General features: G+C 39.1%; 1 protein-coding gene across 1 annotated transcript; it reads left to right on the top strand.

The window, feature by feature from the left end:
* The first annotated feature begins 21 nt into the window (after window positions 1-21).
* CWC15 (CWC15 spliceosome associated protein homolog) lies at window positions 22-10269 on the top strand. Its single transcript, XM_012454639.3, has 7 exons — window positions 22-148; window positions 1434-1572; window positions 2139-2251; window positions 2561-2649; window positions 3536-3643; window positions 7562-7680; window positions 10094-10269. Exons 2-7 carry the CDS (start codon window positions 1442-1444, stop codon window positions 10221-10223), a joined length of 690 nt encoding a protein of 229 aa, XP_012310062.1. The 5' UTR covers window positions 22-148; window positions 1434-1441; the 3' UTR covers window positions 10224-10269.
* The last annotated feature ends 5943 nt before the right edge of the window (window positions 10270-16212 follow it).

Here is a 16212-nt window from a genome sequence, read left to right as displayed (position 1 = left end):
GCTTCCGGGTCATAGGCGCTAGCCGTGAGCGCAGAGGTTCCTGGGAGCTAAGCGTAATAATGGCGTCTGTATGATCTTCGGAGCCTGCTACATCGGACCTCGGCCAACGTGAGCGGCAGGAGGACAACAGATTATCTTCTTTATCCCGGTAGGACGGGAAAGGGCAGTTGGGGTCGGAGTTGGCGGCGGAGTGCTGAGCGCGGGCGGCGGAGGCCCTGAAGCAGCCCGCTAGGGGCGGAACCGAGTGCCTGTCAGGCGCGTCCGGAGCTCTCGGCCTGCGGTTAAGATCGCAGCGTAAAGGCAGCTCGCCTACCGCTTAAAGCGAGCCTCGGGTCCACCCTTCACTACCCCTCGCGTCCCCGTAGTGCTAGGCACGGGTGAAGAGGCATCGAGTTTCTGGTTATAGCCAAAGACTAGCTCTCCTGAGGCCGGAGTGATAACTCTGTTGGTGTGTGGGAAGGGGCGGTGACCCCAGCGCCAGATAACCCTGTTTCTTCTTTGAATACATACATGCCTCTACCCTTTTTGGAAATTAAGAGAAATAGACCCCCGCCAAAAAAAAAACAAAAAACGAAAAAACAAATCCTCCCAATTCGCCCACCCTCCCACACACTTACTTTTCCTACACTTACAGGGCTTTAGTAACTAAATCTTCTAGACAGGATTCTTGTGACTGCTCCAAGCAGAAAATAACTTAAGGAATGGGTCCCTGGTTTTTGGTATTAGAATCCTCTGGGGTGAGGTTCTTGTTTTTTTGAACAGTCCTTAAATTAAAACCCACAAAAGATCTGATTTATAGTACGATGCCTGTGGTAGAAGAAAACTGGATCAACAAAAGGTTAAGAATTTTTTTTTCTATGTAACTGTCATTGAAGTTTAACACACTTTTCTCTAGGGCACTTAGTAACTTCGTCAGTGATTTTTTAAAAATTGTTTTTGGCTTTTGTTTCTATTAGTCTATTTGCTGTTGTGTGAAATTTAGATAAAATGCAAACCTTAGAGAGTCTGGTGGAGTAAGGCTGAGCTGAGAATTTTTAAAACTCAGTCATGGCAGTACTGTATTTTACAAGGGTTTTGACATGTCAAGTGTCGTAATTCTTACAGTAATCCTAGGAGGAGTATCTCCATTCCGCAGATGACAGAAAGTTAAGCTAGGTGACTTGCTGAAGCCCACATAGTCAGAAGAAGAATAGGGATGCAAACTCAGATCTTCATGACAGAATTTTTTGTACTAAGACATGCCTGGGAAGCCATATTCCTTGTACTGCCTAAGCCTCATAATTTGTTTTCTTGAAAACTTTTGTTTAAGAAGATTAAGCAAGTTTTGGGGAATGAGTTTTAGAACTTACTTCACCAGTATGGATATTGATTAATACTCTGTAAAATGAGAGTTTGTAACGTTGGAAATAACTTGATACTATTTTTCTTCAAAGCATAAAAGATGACAACTGCAGCCAGGCCAACCTTTGAACCTGCAAGGGGTGGAAGAGGAAAAGGAGAAGGCGATTTGAGCCAACTTTCAAAGCAGTATTCAAGCAGAGACCTACCTTCTCATACAAAGATAAAATACAGGTAATAAGACTTTTTTGTTGTCGTTCGCAAAACAAGACCAAATCTGTTAAATGACGTGGTCATGATACAGTAGTATGTTTGAGTTATATTACTTATCTATTTTCATAGGCATAGAATGCAATAGGATGTTTAACACTAAAATTTTGCTCTATGATTTTAAAATGCAAAATTCCTACTAACCAGGAATTTTCATATGTAGATAGAACAATAAATAAATAATAATGCCTCAGAGAGACTATGCACAATCAGCACCAGTCACTATATTAAAAATGTTACTGTTCTGAGTTGATATAATACTAATTAAAGATATTTTAATCAGTGTAAAGCCTTATTATGGGAAAATATGTGATTGAATTTGGATTTCTTGAAATACTGGGAACATCACAAGAGTGGCTGTTAGTAACCCTCAGATTAGCTTATGATCTTGTCTACTTCCCTTTTTTATGCTTGAAGGACAAAGTCTCATTCTTGAGTTGTCTTCCATTACTACAGTCGTGTGTGTGTGTGTGTGTGTGTGTGTGTGTGTGTGTGTGTAAGATTTTTGCCCTGGCTTGTTTTTGCTTTAGACAAACTACTCAGGATGCCCCTGAAGAGGTTCGTAACCGTGACTTCAGGAGAGAGTTGGAAGAAAGAGAGAGAGCTGCTGCAAGAGAGAAAAATAGAGATCGTCCAACCCGAGGTACCAACACAATCCCAGACATTTGTCTCATAAAATTATCTTCTTGATAGTTTTTCTTTCATGTAGCAACTGGAAAATGTTAACCATTTGTTTTCTTTTACAGCTTGATGTGAGCTATAATACTTTCTTAAGTCATTAGAGATGATAATAACAAATATTTACCAAAAGCATATTTGCCAGGCACTGTGGATATGATTTCTGTTGTCATAAATGCTTTTATTGTGGGCTCTTTGTGTCCACAGGTCCCTAAAACATTTTGAGAAATGCAGTATTTGTTTTACTAAGTTAAATGATTTTTGTTCCCCCCAGAACATACAACCTCCTCTTCAGTGTCAAAAAAGCCACGGTTAGACCAGATTCCTGCTGCCAACCTTGATGCAGATGACCCTCTAACAGATGTATGTTTTGTTTCCTCCTTTCATCTCTATCTAATAATTGATTTACCATGTTTTTCTAAAAAAGTTGTTGTGCTTTTGGCTTTAAGAAGTGACCTGTATTTATGTTTACTTATTATTATTCAGATACAGCCGCAACCTCAGTGCTAAACTTTATAGTTGATTTTAAGACAAAAAGTATTCGTTTGTGGTAAGGACCTCAAGAGCAAGTTCGATCTCTAGAGAACCAAAAATGGAAGGAACTTATTAAAGGATATACTTTCCCCCAAAATAATGCCCTGTACTAAACTACTGCACTACTACTGGGTTTCTTATCTCTACAGGGCACTCTTCACACTGGGCTCTCTATGAACAGTGCCCTCTAGAGTTGTACCTGGAGGCCTTTTTACATTAGATATGATGCCCCCTCCATTAAGTGCAAGACACTTAATGGTTCCCTCTGTGCTTAGGGAGGGAAGTAATCTAAGCAGAAGGTTTTTAAGGATTAGCACATCAGTTAACGTTAAAATCCTGTGGGACCTTAGAACCTATAATTAATTTGCAGTTTTCTACATATAGGACAGTGAAAAAACCTGAGTGGCATCCAGTGAGTAATATCTAACTATTTATACACATCAGCAGTTAATTCTAGAGTTAAATGATAGAGTTACTCATAATATTTAAAACAGGAAACCTAATTTCAAGTGAAATTTAATGATTATTCATTTGAAATTATTTTTTTCTGAGAATTTAGCACACTTTTTTGCACTTTTGATTACTTGCTAGCTTAAAGTTGTTTTGAGCTACATAAAATTGTTTTGAGTCTCTTAGGGTGAGAGACTACATATGTACTATGTTTTGGTAATGTATATTTTCTGTCTAATCTTACGGACTCTCACTGTTCTTTTAGGAGGAAGATGAAGATTTTGAAGAAGAAAGTGATGATGATGATACTGCAGCTCTTCTTGCAGAACTGGAAAAAATTAAAAAAGAAAGAGCCGAAGAGCAGGCCAGGAAGGTAAAACCAAAGTTTTAAATATTTACATCTCTCTATGTTCTCATATATACTAAAGTAGCAAAATTTTTAAAATATTAGTAATATCTTCTTATATTGGAAATTTCCCTTGCCATGTCTAAATATTTAGCACTTGTAGAGCTATAAATCTGATTATTTGTATGACGTCCTAGGTATCCTGGTTATGTAAACAATTCTTTCCAAATAGTTCAAATACATATTGAGTAATAATCACCAGCTTGCTAGTTGTTGACTTGTTTATTCATTTGTTCAGCATTTACTTGATGTTTGTTAATTGACAGGAGAATCAAAGATGATCAAGATATAGTCATGGTCTGCAAAGATTATCTCTCTGTTTGTCTCCTGCCTAGGTACTATTAAGGCAATCTGTCAACAGATTTCATAAAACCTATGTCAAGCTATCTAATTTCTCTGAGCCTCCACAGTTTCTCGGTCTCTCCATTTATACAATATGAGGAAAAAATATAAAACTCAAAGATAGTTAAAACTTTGAATGAATTACCCAGAGTGATATTAAGAGGTAAAACTGAAGTGGCAAGAACAAGTCAGAGCATTAGAGGTTGGCAAAATAATGCTGATGGAGTCTCCAATTTTTTCTAAAGGATATGAGGAGCCAGTTGATTTCAGGAGGAGATTGATAAAATTGGCTATGCATTTTATAAAGATTACTCTGGCAAAAATATGAGGATGAATTGGAAAAAACTGAGTTAGGAGGCTGTTCCAGTAATCTTCCCATGCAATTAAGAGACTCTCAGCTTGTATGATAGGAGTTGGAATTGAGATAAGTAGATGCTGATAGAGCTATCAGGGAGGTCAAAGTGGGAAGGGGAGCAGGGAAAGATAAAAAATAAAAGGAGGTTGGCCAGGTGCAGTGGCTCACACCTGTAATCTCAGCACTTTGGGAGGCCAAGGCAGAAGGATCCTGAGGTCAGGAGATCAGGACCATCCTGGCCAACGTGGTGAAACCCCATCTCTACTAAAATACAAAAAGTTAACTGGGCATGGTGGTGCCTGCCTGTAATCTCAGCTATTCAGGAGGCTGAGGCAGGGGAATCGCTTGAACCCTGGAGGCGGAGGTTGCAGTGAGCTGAGATCACACCACTGCACTCCAGCCTGGCAACAGAGCAAGACTCCATCTCAACAAGATAAATAACTAAAAAATAAAGGAGATTGAGTTGATAGATAAAGTAACTGACTGCTTGCGGCAGCAGAGAGGACTCTCAGCTTCTAGGTAGACATTGCTGCCATACATCAATACAGGGAATGCAAAAGAATTGGCATATTTAGGCAGAAAGAAGAGATAGTTGATGAGTTCTGTTTGAACATGTTGAATTTGACACATTGTGAGACACTCAGGTAGGGATGTCTGCTCCTGTTTTCAGCCAGAGCAGCATAGCTTTTTTATAGACTTGTGTGTAAGATTTTATTTGAGGCAAGAATTGTTCTGTTTTTAAAAAAAGGAAGTAAGAAAAGATACTACATGGTCAATACCAGGGATTTAGGAAAGTAGAGTTCGTGTGAATCAGAAGGGCCAGGGCAGAATTCAAAAAAGAGATAGAATTTGGGATAGACTTGGAAGACCTAGAATTCAGATTGGAAAAAGAAAAGTATTTTAAAATACAATTTTCATTAAAGTTTTGTGGAAGACAGCATAATTTCTATAATAGCTTGTAGTTTTTACGTCTAGTTTTTAAAAGTCAAAGAATTATAAAAAACATTCCCAATCCCATTTGCACACCACTAGAGGGCAGTTGTTCCAAATTCTTTTAGCTTGCCTAATAGTTCTGGATACATAAAGAGATGAACAATTTAAATGCTTTTGGTTGACCTTGAGGAGGGATAAATGTTTTTAGATAGAAGGCCTTGCAGTTTTGTGAGTTTCATCTAATTTTTGTATTAAAATGTGTTGGTGTTTCTTGGGGTTGAATGATAGTTTCGTTTCTTTTATCCCTGTTTCCCTTTCTATTGGCTGTGTTTTCCATGCCCCAAATTAAGATTTTCAAACCATTTAGCCTTTGTCAGGGATCCGCACACTTTCTGTAAAGGGCCAGATAGTAAATATGTTAGGCTGGCTGGTCATGGAGCCTCTGTCACACCTACTCACCTCCACTGTTAGAGCATAAAAGCAGCCAGAGTACATAAATGAGCAGGTGTGGCAATGTTCCAATAAAATATTTACAACAGGGTAGTTAGGATTTGACATACATGCCATCTGATGACTAGCCTATATTTAGGAAATATAGTATGCCTGCTGTTCGAATATAGAATATATGCCTTTTCCCAGTGCTATGTGTGGCAATCATTCAGTAACTCCAAAGGAAATGATATTCCAAACATAAAATGTTTGTGACCTTTATGTGTCATACACATTATAAGTTTGGCTATATTGTATACTTAGCTCCTATTTTTCTAGTATTTCAGAGAAACATCTTTTCCCTTTAAGCATCAGTATAATTTCTTACAAATAAATATATAGCTTTTAGAAAACTGTCTGTTCTTAATCTATGACGGATAGTCTCTGATTTTAAGTTCTGAGCAATGGCCTAAAGGAATTTTCTTGTTTATTTCCTTAAAAGTTAGATCTTCTCACCTCCCATTTTCATTTTTATTTTTCGTCATAAAGAAAAAAGTCATGGTGTGGACCATGACTTCCATACCATCTCTTTTTCCCTTGATCTATTAAGTCATCAATTTCTGTCATCCCCAAAACACAGCAAAATGGGATTTATATTTGGCTTAAGATAACATGTTAGCAGGTAGATCTAGAAGTGATAGCTAAGGGTTTTAGACATTTTATATTCCAAATTCTGAGAAGGAAACTCAGGGTAATTTGTCTTTGAAGAAGTTGATGCTAAAATGAAAGTAAAGAAAGACAGTATTGTAACAGATAAAGGATGGGAGGTATAAAAATAGAAACTCAGGCTGGGCACCTGGCTCATGCCTGTAATTGCAGCACTTTGAGAGGCTGAGGCGAGTGGATCATGAGGTCCGGAGTTTAAGACCAGCCTGGCCAACATGGTGAAACCCTCTCTCTCCTAAAAATATAAAAATTAGCCAGGCATGGTGGCATGTGCCTGTAATCCCAGCTACTCGGAAGGCTGAGGCAGGAGAATTGCTTGAACCCTGGAGTCAGAAGTTGCAGTGAGCCGAGATCATGCCACTGCACTCCAGCCTGAGCAACAGAGCAAGACTCCGTCTCAAAAAAAAAACAAAAAAAATAATAAGTCAATAAGAACAAAATATGTCAACCTCGGGTAAATTAGTAGAAATTCATATTAGCTGGATATAATTTTGTACATGGTAGTATGTCCTATTTTAGGAGTTACTTTCTCATTAGTAACTTGTCACCAAACCTAGAGTTGCACTTTTACATTATTAATGTAATTCAAAATCAGATTATTTACATTATTAATGTAATTCAAAATCAGATTATTTACGTTATTAATGTAATTCAAAATAAGATTAAATTAAATTTAATTACAGTTATGTATGACCCTTTAAAATTGTGGTAATAGTTTTGCTAAATGTGTCTTTTGATATGTAATATGTTCTTAAATTATTAGAATGTGCTAATTGATAAACGCTTAAAATTTAAAGCAATTAATTTTACATGTACTTCAAGAAAGAAAATAGATTTAAATATGGATTTCTAGCATTTCGCAGTTGGAAGAGACTAATTACTGTATGATGTCAAGCATGAAATATTTATAATAAAAATGTCAAATTATTTTATTTTGATGAGGGAGACTTTTCTAGTATGTCTTAAAAACAAAAACAAAACCTGCCTTGATGCTTTTCTTGCTGTAAAATCCTAATGATTTTTTTTTTTAGTGAGCTAATATAAAAAAATTGAACCCAGAGTTAAAATAAGGGAATATTAATCTTCCTTTATCATGATAGGAACAAGAACAAAAAGCTGAAGAAGAGAGGATTCGTATGGAAAACATTCTGAGCGGAAACCCTCTCCTTAATCTCACTGGCCCATCCCAGCCTCAGGCCAACTTCAAAGTTAAAAGAAGGTACTATACAGTAATGGAGTAACGGAGAGAGAGAGAGAGTGTGTGTGTGTGTGTGTGTGTGTGTGTGTGTGTGTGTGTCAGCGTGTGTGTATCTGTACACACAGTCATGCAGTTTAAAAGTTGGATAAGAAGTTACTATACAGGAATAGTGTATGTGTGTATCTGTGTATCAGAGTGTGTATATGTGTGTGTATCTATACACACAGACATGCAGATTATAAGTTGGATGGCTAGGTGCATTATATAAAGCTTATAAAAGTCCACCATCCACTAATACTCTTTTCTGTTCTATTCGGAATAATAAATAGAACAGAGTGCTAGAATTAAAGGCGTGAGTCACTGCGCCCAGCCTGGTGGTTATTTTATATACATTTGTTAAGGAAACATTGCTTAACTTTTAAGCCATATTTGTTATTTTTCACTACCTCTACTGCTATTATCTGCCATCTGGAGTGATGCAGTACCACTACCTGCTCTTTCCCTCTGGAGTGAGTTACTACCACTGACCACTCTCCCCTCTGGCATGATGCAGTACCACTGACTGTTCTCCCTTCTGGCGTGATCCAGTCCTGTTCATTCCTGCTCTCCCCTCTGGAGTGATGCAGTATCACTACCTGCTCTCCTGTCTGGCATGATGCCATGCCACTGATACAGTTCCAATTACTCCAAGCTGGAGATGGTAGATGTGGAAGTTGTCGGCTCAGATAAATTTTTTAAAGCCATGAGACAGGATGAAATCACTTAGGGAAGGGTATAGCTAGAGAGAAGTCAAAACTGAGCCTGGTATAATGTTTAGAGGTTAGGTAGATTATTAGTTACCAATACCTGTTCTAATCATCTACCCGACCTGTAACCATTATACAGGTGCCTAATAAATGTTGATTGAATGAATTTTGAATGAAAAAGTCTAGGCTGACAAGGAGCAGCCATTTGGGAAGGGAGGAGAACTAAAAGAAGTGAAGCAGAGTGTTTCAGGAGGAGATGAGTGATCATCGAGGACAAATACTAATGTCAGGAAAGAGCATTTTGGTGTTGAGAAGGAGGGACAAAAATCCTGTTTGAAGTGAGTTGAGGAGAGACTGGATACAGAAAAAACTACTGGTTATATATAAAAATTAAGCTGTGTAGTTCTGCCTTTTTTGAATGCAAATTGGAGATAGAAACCTGTCTTATATCCCAGTCATATTGATCTGCTCAGCTTCTTCTTATGCTTCCGTGTACTGAATCGGTCATGACCTTACTGCACTATTTTCCAAAGGTGCCCACTTTCATTGCTCATTTCCCATGTGCAGTTTCTCCTGGCATGTAACCACATGCATGCACAAATATACATGTTACATGGGCTTGTGTTTTATATATATCTGTGAGGGTATCTGTATTATGTATATGGGCTTGTGTTTTATATGCTAGATGATACTCTGAAATCATGCTTTTCCTTTTCTTTTTTGAGACAGAGTCTTGCTCTGTCACCCAGGCTGGAGTACAGTGTCAACGATCTCGGCTCACTGCAACCTCCGCCTCCTAGGTTCAAGCAGTTCTCCTGCCTCAGCCTCCCAAGTAGCTGGGACTACAGGCCTGTGCCACCACACCCGGCTAATTTTTTGTATTTTTAGTAGAGAGGGGGTTTCACGGTTAGCTAGGATAGTCTCGATCTCCTGACCTCATGATTCACCCCGCTCAGCTCCCAAAGTGCTGGGATTGCAGGCATGAGCATGAGCTACCATGCCCAGCCCCGCTTTTTATTTTCTGTAACACATGTATTTTGTCACTTACAGGTGTTTCGTTTTGTTTCTGTTTTTGTTTTCATGCTTATATGTTACAGAATCCAACCAGAGTTCTGCCCTGAGTTCTTCAGCTGGTACTTCTCCGTGGTTAACGTACATGTGGGCCATATCTCAGCCTTAATTATTATACCTCAATGGTTCCTTCTCTTGTTGGCTTATGATGTGAATACTATGGTAGATGATTACTAAACTAACTGATAAAAGAGGACTGTCTGCAGTCCTCAAAACCGCATAATCTAAACTACATTAAATTGATGGGCTACTATCATCTACAGATGCCTGTACCAATACTAGAGTAGTCCTAGGTGCTGCCTCTTTATATTAGAACTAAAAACAGTAAATATTTATGCAGTTAAAATCTATTTATTTCTATTTTTTTAACTCAAAAGTTTCTTTTACTGGAGAAATAAGAATGTTTTACATGTTCTAAGTAGGAATTGCCATTCTTGCTGTAATAAAGCCAGATGATATATTAAGGATTACTTTATTATAATTTTGAGTGTAATTGCTGCATCAAATGATACACATGTTGCGGGTCTTTCTGTGTAATGACTAAGCCTTGCAGTGCACATATTCTTGTCTCTTGATGCAAACATTTTAAGACGTTCTGTTTTCCTTTTCTTCCTCAGGTGGGATGATGATGTTGTCTTCAAGAACTGTGCAAAAGGTGTAGATGACCAGAAGAAAGACAAAAGATTTGTAAATGACACACTGCGATCTGAATTTCACAAAAAGTTTATGGAAAAATATATTAAGTAGTACAGTTTTATGTGCTTAATTAAAGACTGTAAAATGTAAAGGATCATTCTGACCTTTTTGGGTGAGTTTTTTCTTTTCCCTGTGTAAATTGTGTGTAGGCTTCCTGGTTCTAAACTCCTGTCCTTTTCTTTAGTGATGCCTTACTTGGTAATGGACCTGGGAGTAGGTCTAACCCAATTTGCATTTTCTCAGTGTTTCCAGTGCTACTTTTTCTTGGGAAAAGCAAATCTGCCTGTAATAAATATTTTTAATCTAAATAACCAAATCTGTGTGTCCAACTTTTTGTTGGAATTTATGCTGCTAATAATACATTGCATCATTTCTTTTGAAAAGAAAAATTACCTTTGTGTATTGTGCTTATGCATTAACTTGCCCCTTTCCCCCTTGTTTCTCTCTCATTGATTTCAGATCAGTTAATTCATAATATTTTCTCTGCATTTCTTAGAAGAGTATAATGAAAGATGAGACAGAGTCCATTTTGGACCACAAAGTAGTGTGGAGGAGTGTTACCAACAGTAAATACCTCAAGCGTGTGTCTGGGAGAATACTGGGCATGCTCACTTCTGCAGGCACTTGGTTTTCTTCTTTCTCTTGGCCCAAGAGGAGAGCTCTGTAAGCATTCTTTTAAAGTATATGGTACTTGCGTTCTCCTGGATACTCAACTGCTATGTTTCTTTTGAAGGAGATTGAATATGCACACTGACATGCAGTCACTGCACAGCCTGAGAAAGCTTCAAATCAAACTATATGTAAAATATAACCTTGGGAAATAATGTTTTGTTATCTTGAAGAATATATCTGTGGGAAGTGAGAGGAAGAGTTAAGCTATACTAAAAGCAATATTTCTGGAAATAAAGTTTTTGTGAACCTAGGCTGTGATTTGAGAGGGCCACTTTTGATAGAAAATTTGAGACCAGAAATTGAACCTTCTACAGATAGAGACCCATTCATAGGCTTCCTCAGCCATAAATGGCACTGAGGTTCCTAAGGTTAAAAATAGAAGTTTTAAAGCAAAATAATGTATTACTATTTATTTAAAACCTTATTTCCTTATGAAGTGAAAGTTCCATGTTCCCAATGGAAGTTCGGACATTGGTTTTATCTCTCCTGAGTTGGGAGTAGAGCTGGAAATGGAACCCAGGTCTGGATTCCACATTTATGTTCTACATTTTTTTCTGAGCTCTTAAACAAAATTTTTGATACTTCAGCTAGTGTTTTCAAGAGTTTTTAATATTAAAAACCTTTATATCTAACTTTACAACTTAGAAAATGAATTTACACGTGGTGAAACCCTGTCTCTACTAAAAATACGAAATTAGCTGGGCATGGTGGTGCATGTCTGTAATCCCAGCTACTCAGGAGGCTGAGGCCGGAGAATTGCTTGAACACAGGAGGCAGAGGTTGCAGTGGGCCGAGATTGCACCATTGCACTCCAGCCTGGGCTGCAGGAGTGAAAACTCCATCTCAAAAAATAATAAAATTTTTAAAAAATGAATTTACATTTGTTTTTGGTTATCTTCATAGCAACTTTAGGTAGGAAGTGCTGTGTTATTCAAAGTTGAAGAAAATGAAGTTCAAGCCAAGTAACTTGTTTAGAATTAATATATGATGGGTCATGTATGAGCACTTTCCAATTACATAAAAAAATGCTTATAGATATAATGGGCATTGCCAGACTTCTAAAACTGTAGTTCTTGGAATTGCTCTTTTCTTTTTAACATCTCAAGAGCCAGGGGTCTGACAGATGCACTGTTGATCCAGGGTCCACTTATTTCAGATGCCCTATTTGAGCCTGAAAAGTTTCAGGAAGAATCAGTAAAGCTGATTTCATTGATTTCTTTCTTCCTTTCCCTGTGGTTTGTCAATGTGAAACATCGTATAATCTGAGTCAGACCCAGGAGATACATAAATGTGTCGCGAGCTTTCAGATTTCCAGTGCAAGTAACAGCATATTTAGCTAAAATGCCTTGCACACTCCTTCTAAAATACCTCTTGGAGTGGTTGTGGAATCTGTCTCATCCCTTCAAAAGCTGATGCTGATTGTAAAGAGAGGTCTTTGAAACCCGGAGGACCTTGTGTGAAGCCCAGCTGTGCAACGTCAAGCTTTATTAGAACTAATATTTATTGGCCAGGCGTGGTGGCTCACGTCTGTAATCCTGGCACTTTGGGAAACCAAGGTGGACAGATCACTTGAGGTCAGGAGTTTGAGACCAGCCTGGCCAACATAGTGAAACCCTGTCTCTACTAAAAATACAAAAAAAGTAGCCAGGCGTGGTGATGGGCACCTGTAATTCCAGCTACTGAGACCGAGGCAGGAGAATCACTTGAACCCAGGAGGGCAGAGGTTGCAGTGAGCCGAGATGGTGCCCCTGCACTCCAGCCTGGGCAACAGAGTGAGACTCCATCTCAAAAAAAAAAAACAAAAACAAAAAAAAACCTGATGTTTATTGAATGCTCACCAACTGCATTTGTACTTTATTCATCTAATTGACACCAATCCCTGTAAGGTAGGCGGCATTATTTTCCCCATTTTATAGATAAGGAAACTGACATTTGTAAGAAGTTTAAAAACGAGCAAAGTCAAAAACCCATAAGGGAGGTGGGCCAAGACTGAAACCTAGAACTCTATTCTAAGCCCATCCTCTTTATTGCTTTGCTTGACTGCTTTCTTTGTGTTAATGAGCACTTCTGTTTGCTCTCCTGTGGAACAATAGTAACAGGACAATCAGGGATTTTTATGAGGATTAAATAATAACAAGGTTTAAATATCTGGCAGGCACATATAGTAAACTTCATGCATGTCTATTCAGCTGCCTCTAGTAGCATTTAGCAGAGGCTATGTAAAAGTCTAAAAGCCTATTGTTTTGTTCTATCATAAAGTTTGATTCTGAATTAAGAGGCTCCCTGACCTCAGAACTTGGTTTGGGCCGTAGGTATGGCCCAGACAGGCATTGCCTGGTCACTAGGATTAGAAACTCAGTCACAGCAACTCAAGTAAAATTGAGGCTTTTATTTAGAATACTTGAAAGGCATTTACTCTGTTCAGCTCTTTCTTGGCTTCCCTCTGTTTGTCTGCCCTACTTTTTCTGCAAGATTTGGTTTCTGTATCACAAAACTGGAGGTCACTCATTTATGCTCCTGGCTTCCTTGGAAGAAGGACTTCATGTCTTTGTAGCTCTATTGGCCAATAGAGCCTCTGTATCCTGAGACAGCTGGTCCTGTGAGCAGTGAGCAGGAACCGGGTTACCTAGAACAAATGCGGGCACAGACAGGAAGCTGTTGACAGTACAACATCTAGTACAGACATGGCACGACACACTCAGCTGTACACATGGTAGACAAAGCCTGGAAACCAAAGATACTGCAGCTGTAAATCCAGACTCCTCAGGGGCAGTGCCTGCATCCTCCCCACCATGCCGGGCACAAAGCAAGGCCTGTCTAAATACTAGGTGGCTTCAGTGTTGGCCAATTTGGAGGAAACATTATAGAGTAGAAAAAGCACAAGAACCTGAAGAAACTAGATTGAATTTTAGTTCTGCCACTTAATAGCTTTATGGCCTTAACAAATTATTTAAATCTCTGACCCTGTTTCCTCCTTTGTATGGTGATAACGACACTTCTCCTAAAAAGCTGAAGATCAGCGGTGATACAAGTACCTAGTTCATAGAATTTTTGGAGGCTCTTGGAGAGTAGTGGTAATTATTCCCTTATCCTTCTCACCAAAGTTTTCAATCATCTAAAAAATAGAGGAAAAGTCTTAACTGAGGATCCAAGTTAGTTAGCATCCTGCCTCCAGTGCAGTTGCTCAGGCCCCACACTCAGGAGAGCTCCACCCTCATGATGCTCAGCCATTGCTGTCTTAAAATTGTTCATAATTTTATCTTTGAATGTGTCTTTTGTAAATAAAATCTTATGGGAGAGTGGAGCATGTGTCAGGGATTGGGGACTTGGGTCCCATGAGGTTCTGCCTCCTAGACGTCCCCAGGACGGGTTCTCTGCTGCCCACCTGTGATGCGGGCCTGGCCACAGGCTTGGGGAGGGACAGGTGCCAACACAGGCCGAGTGGAAAAGCTGGAACCTAAAGAGCAGAGACCTAGAGCGTCCTGCCAGAAGCAGGCCCTGCTGGGTCAGTTTCCCGCTGGATGGATACCCGAAGCACAGGCACCAGGGAGGAGGGGAGGGCTTGTCCCATCTTTAGGGTACCTTCTTAGAAATAGGACTAATTAAATTGAGCCCCTCCTGTTGGGAGAGGAGACAGCTGGAGCTTCAGAAGGGTGGGATATTGGCCAAGGTCAAGCATGGAAAAAATGGGATCTGCATTGGAGTCATCTTTTAGTAAATGCTTCGTGTCATTTTACTTGTGGTGCTGTTTTTATCTGTGGCGATGTTGGAGATGTGTCACTAGCATCTTTCCTAAATTACACTCGCACAGAGCCTCCACATACATCTATTCTCCTGAAATCTTTATACAGGGCTCTTTTAGGAGTTTGTTATTTTTTGAAATGTCCTGTTCACTCTCACCTGACCTAGCTCTCAGAGGCACTTTAGGAGGTGAGAAGAGGAGAAGGAAGAAACGTGTTGTGTTCACACTCCTGAGAGAAGCATCTACCAGGTTTCCTCTCCAGGGTGAGAGTTTATTTTACCATAATCTGAAACAGCCTCCCTTTTCAGAAAAAGGCAGAGAAATGGTTCCTAAAAGTCCTAGACTAATTGGAAGCAGCTTCCTGGGAGCTCAATCATCTCTGTATGTGCTGGAGCCTGAAAGCGGGAGAGAGGGCTGGGGGCTTAAATAATGTTTTGACTTTTTCAGAGAAATGGGTTCTAAAGTCATCTTGAGATTTCCTCAGCACTCACACCTTCAAATTCTAACTTTGGTCTCAGAGACCTATTTCTGGAGAGTATTTTCAGTAAGAACTGGGAGTTGAGTCACTCTCTTGAAGAATTTACTTCAAAGAAGCACAAGGGAGACAAAGGCTGCTAAAAAGAAGAAAACTGGGGTAGCAGAAGTGGCAAAGCTTGCCCAGCATACAAGCATGTCCCTTCTGGCAGCAGGCCCCACAGATGCCCCAGTTCCTGAGCTGGCCTCATGTCTCCTGCTAGGCCACCCTGACCCCACCATCCCTGGTGGAACTTCAACCATGCCATTCCCTGTTTAAGGCCTTCAATAAACAATCACCATTTAGTAAATATAATGAATACATGATCCCATTCATGATAGCTACAGATGATGTAAAATGCATAGTCATAAACTGAAGAAATGTACAGGACCTCTTTGAAGGAGACACCAATACTCTTTTGTGGGGCATTAAATAACGTGGAGGAATACCTATGTCTGAGTGAGAAGACTTAGTGGTATAAAGATATCAGTTGTCTATCAAAAAGGAATTATGAAATTACAGTGGGTTGGGATTTTTTTTAACCCATATAATTGGTGTTTTGACCAAATTCTTTTAAAATTTTTCATTAGAATAAATTTGTAAGAATATACAGAAAAAAATATTGCAAGCAAGAATAATGAGAGTTTCCCCTATCAATTTTTAAAAGCATCATAAACATAGAAAAATTAGTGTGGCTCTGTCCCCAGAATAGAGATGAAGGAAAAATGGACCATGATAAAAGATCAGAAACTAGCAGAGACAAAATAATTTAGTACACAGGAAAAAAAATTCTAAAAGAAGAAGAAACAAGAAAAACAATGGAAAAAAGAATGAACTTAGTAAATGGTGTCAGGAAAATTTACCAACAATTTGGTTGAAAATAGGTCGCTACTGTCAAGCATAAGGCCCAGCAAGCTGATAGACTCAGTCAATAAAGAAACAACAAACCTCTTTTAGCTTTAGATCATTCAGTACTGTCAGACTCTGAAGAAAGTAGCCAAAGGTGCTAGTCCCTTTGACCTTGGAGTAGGGCAACACAGAAATAAAAGGGACCAAATGACAGTGACTCTAATGATTTGACACCCTGGTGTGACACTGCAGCTAACGTTTTA

This window comes from Aotus nancymaae, unplaced genomic scaffold (genome assembly GCF_030222135.1).
Source record: "Aotus nancymaae isolate 86718 unplaced genomic scaffold, 86718_ANA_hifiasm-v0.15.2.pri h1tg000012l, whole genome shotgun sequence".
Lineage (NCBI taxonomy): Eukaryota > Metazoa > Chordata > Mammalia > Primates > Aotidae > Aotus > Aotus nancymaae.
The sequence above is the reverse complement of the archived record's forward strand: the minus strand, read 5'-3'. Positions and strand labels throughout refer to the sequence as shown.

Excerpts from the sequence above, each read along its gene's own strand:
- CWC15 (XM_012454639.3), top strand. The coding sequence starts at position 1,442 with ATGACAACTGCAGCCAGGCCAACCTTTGAACCTGCAAGGGGTGGAAGA. Across the intron at positions 1,573-2,138 it reads CATACAAAGATAAAATACAG|ACAAACTACTCAGGATGCCC; the intron begins GTAATAAGACTT and ends TTTTTGCTTTAG. Across the intron at positions 2,252-2,560 it reads TAGAGATCGTCCAACCCGAG|AACATACAACCTCCTCTTCA; the intron begins GTACCAACACAA and ends TGTTCCCCCCAG.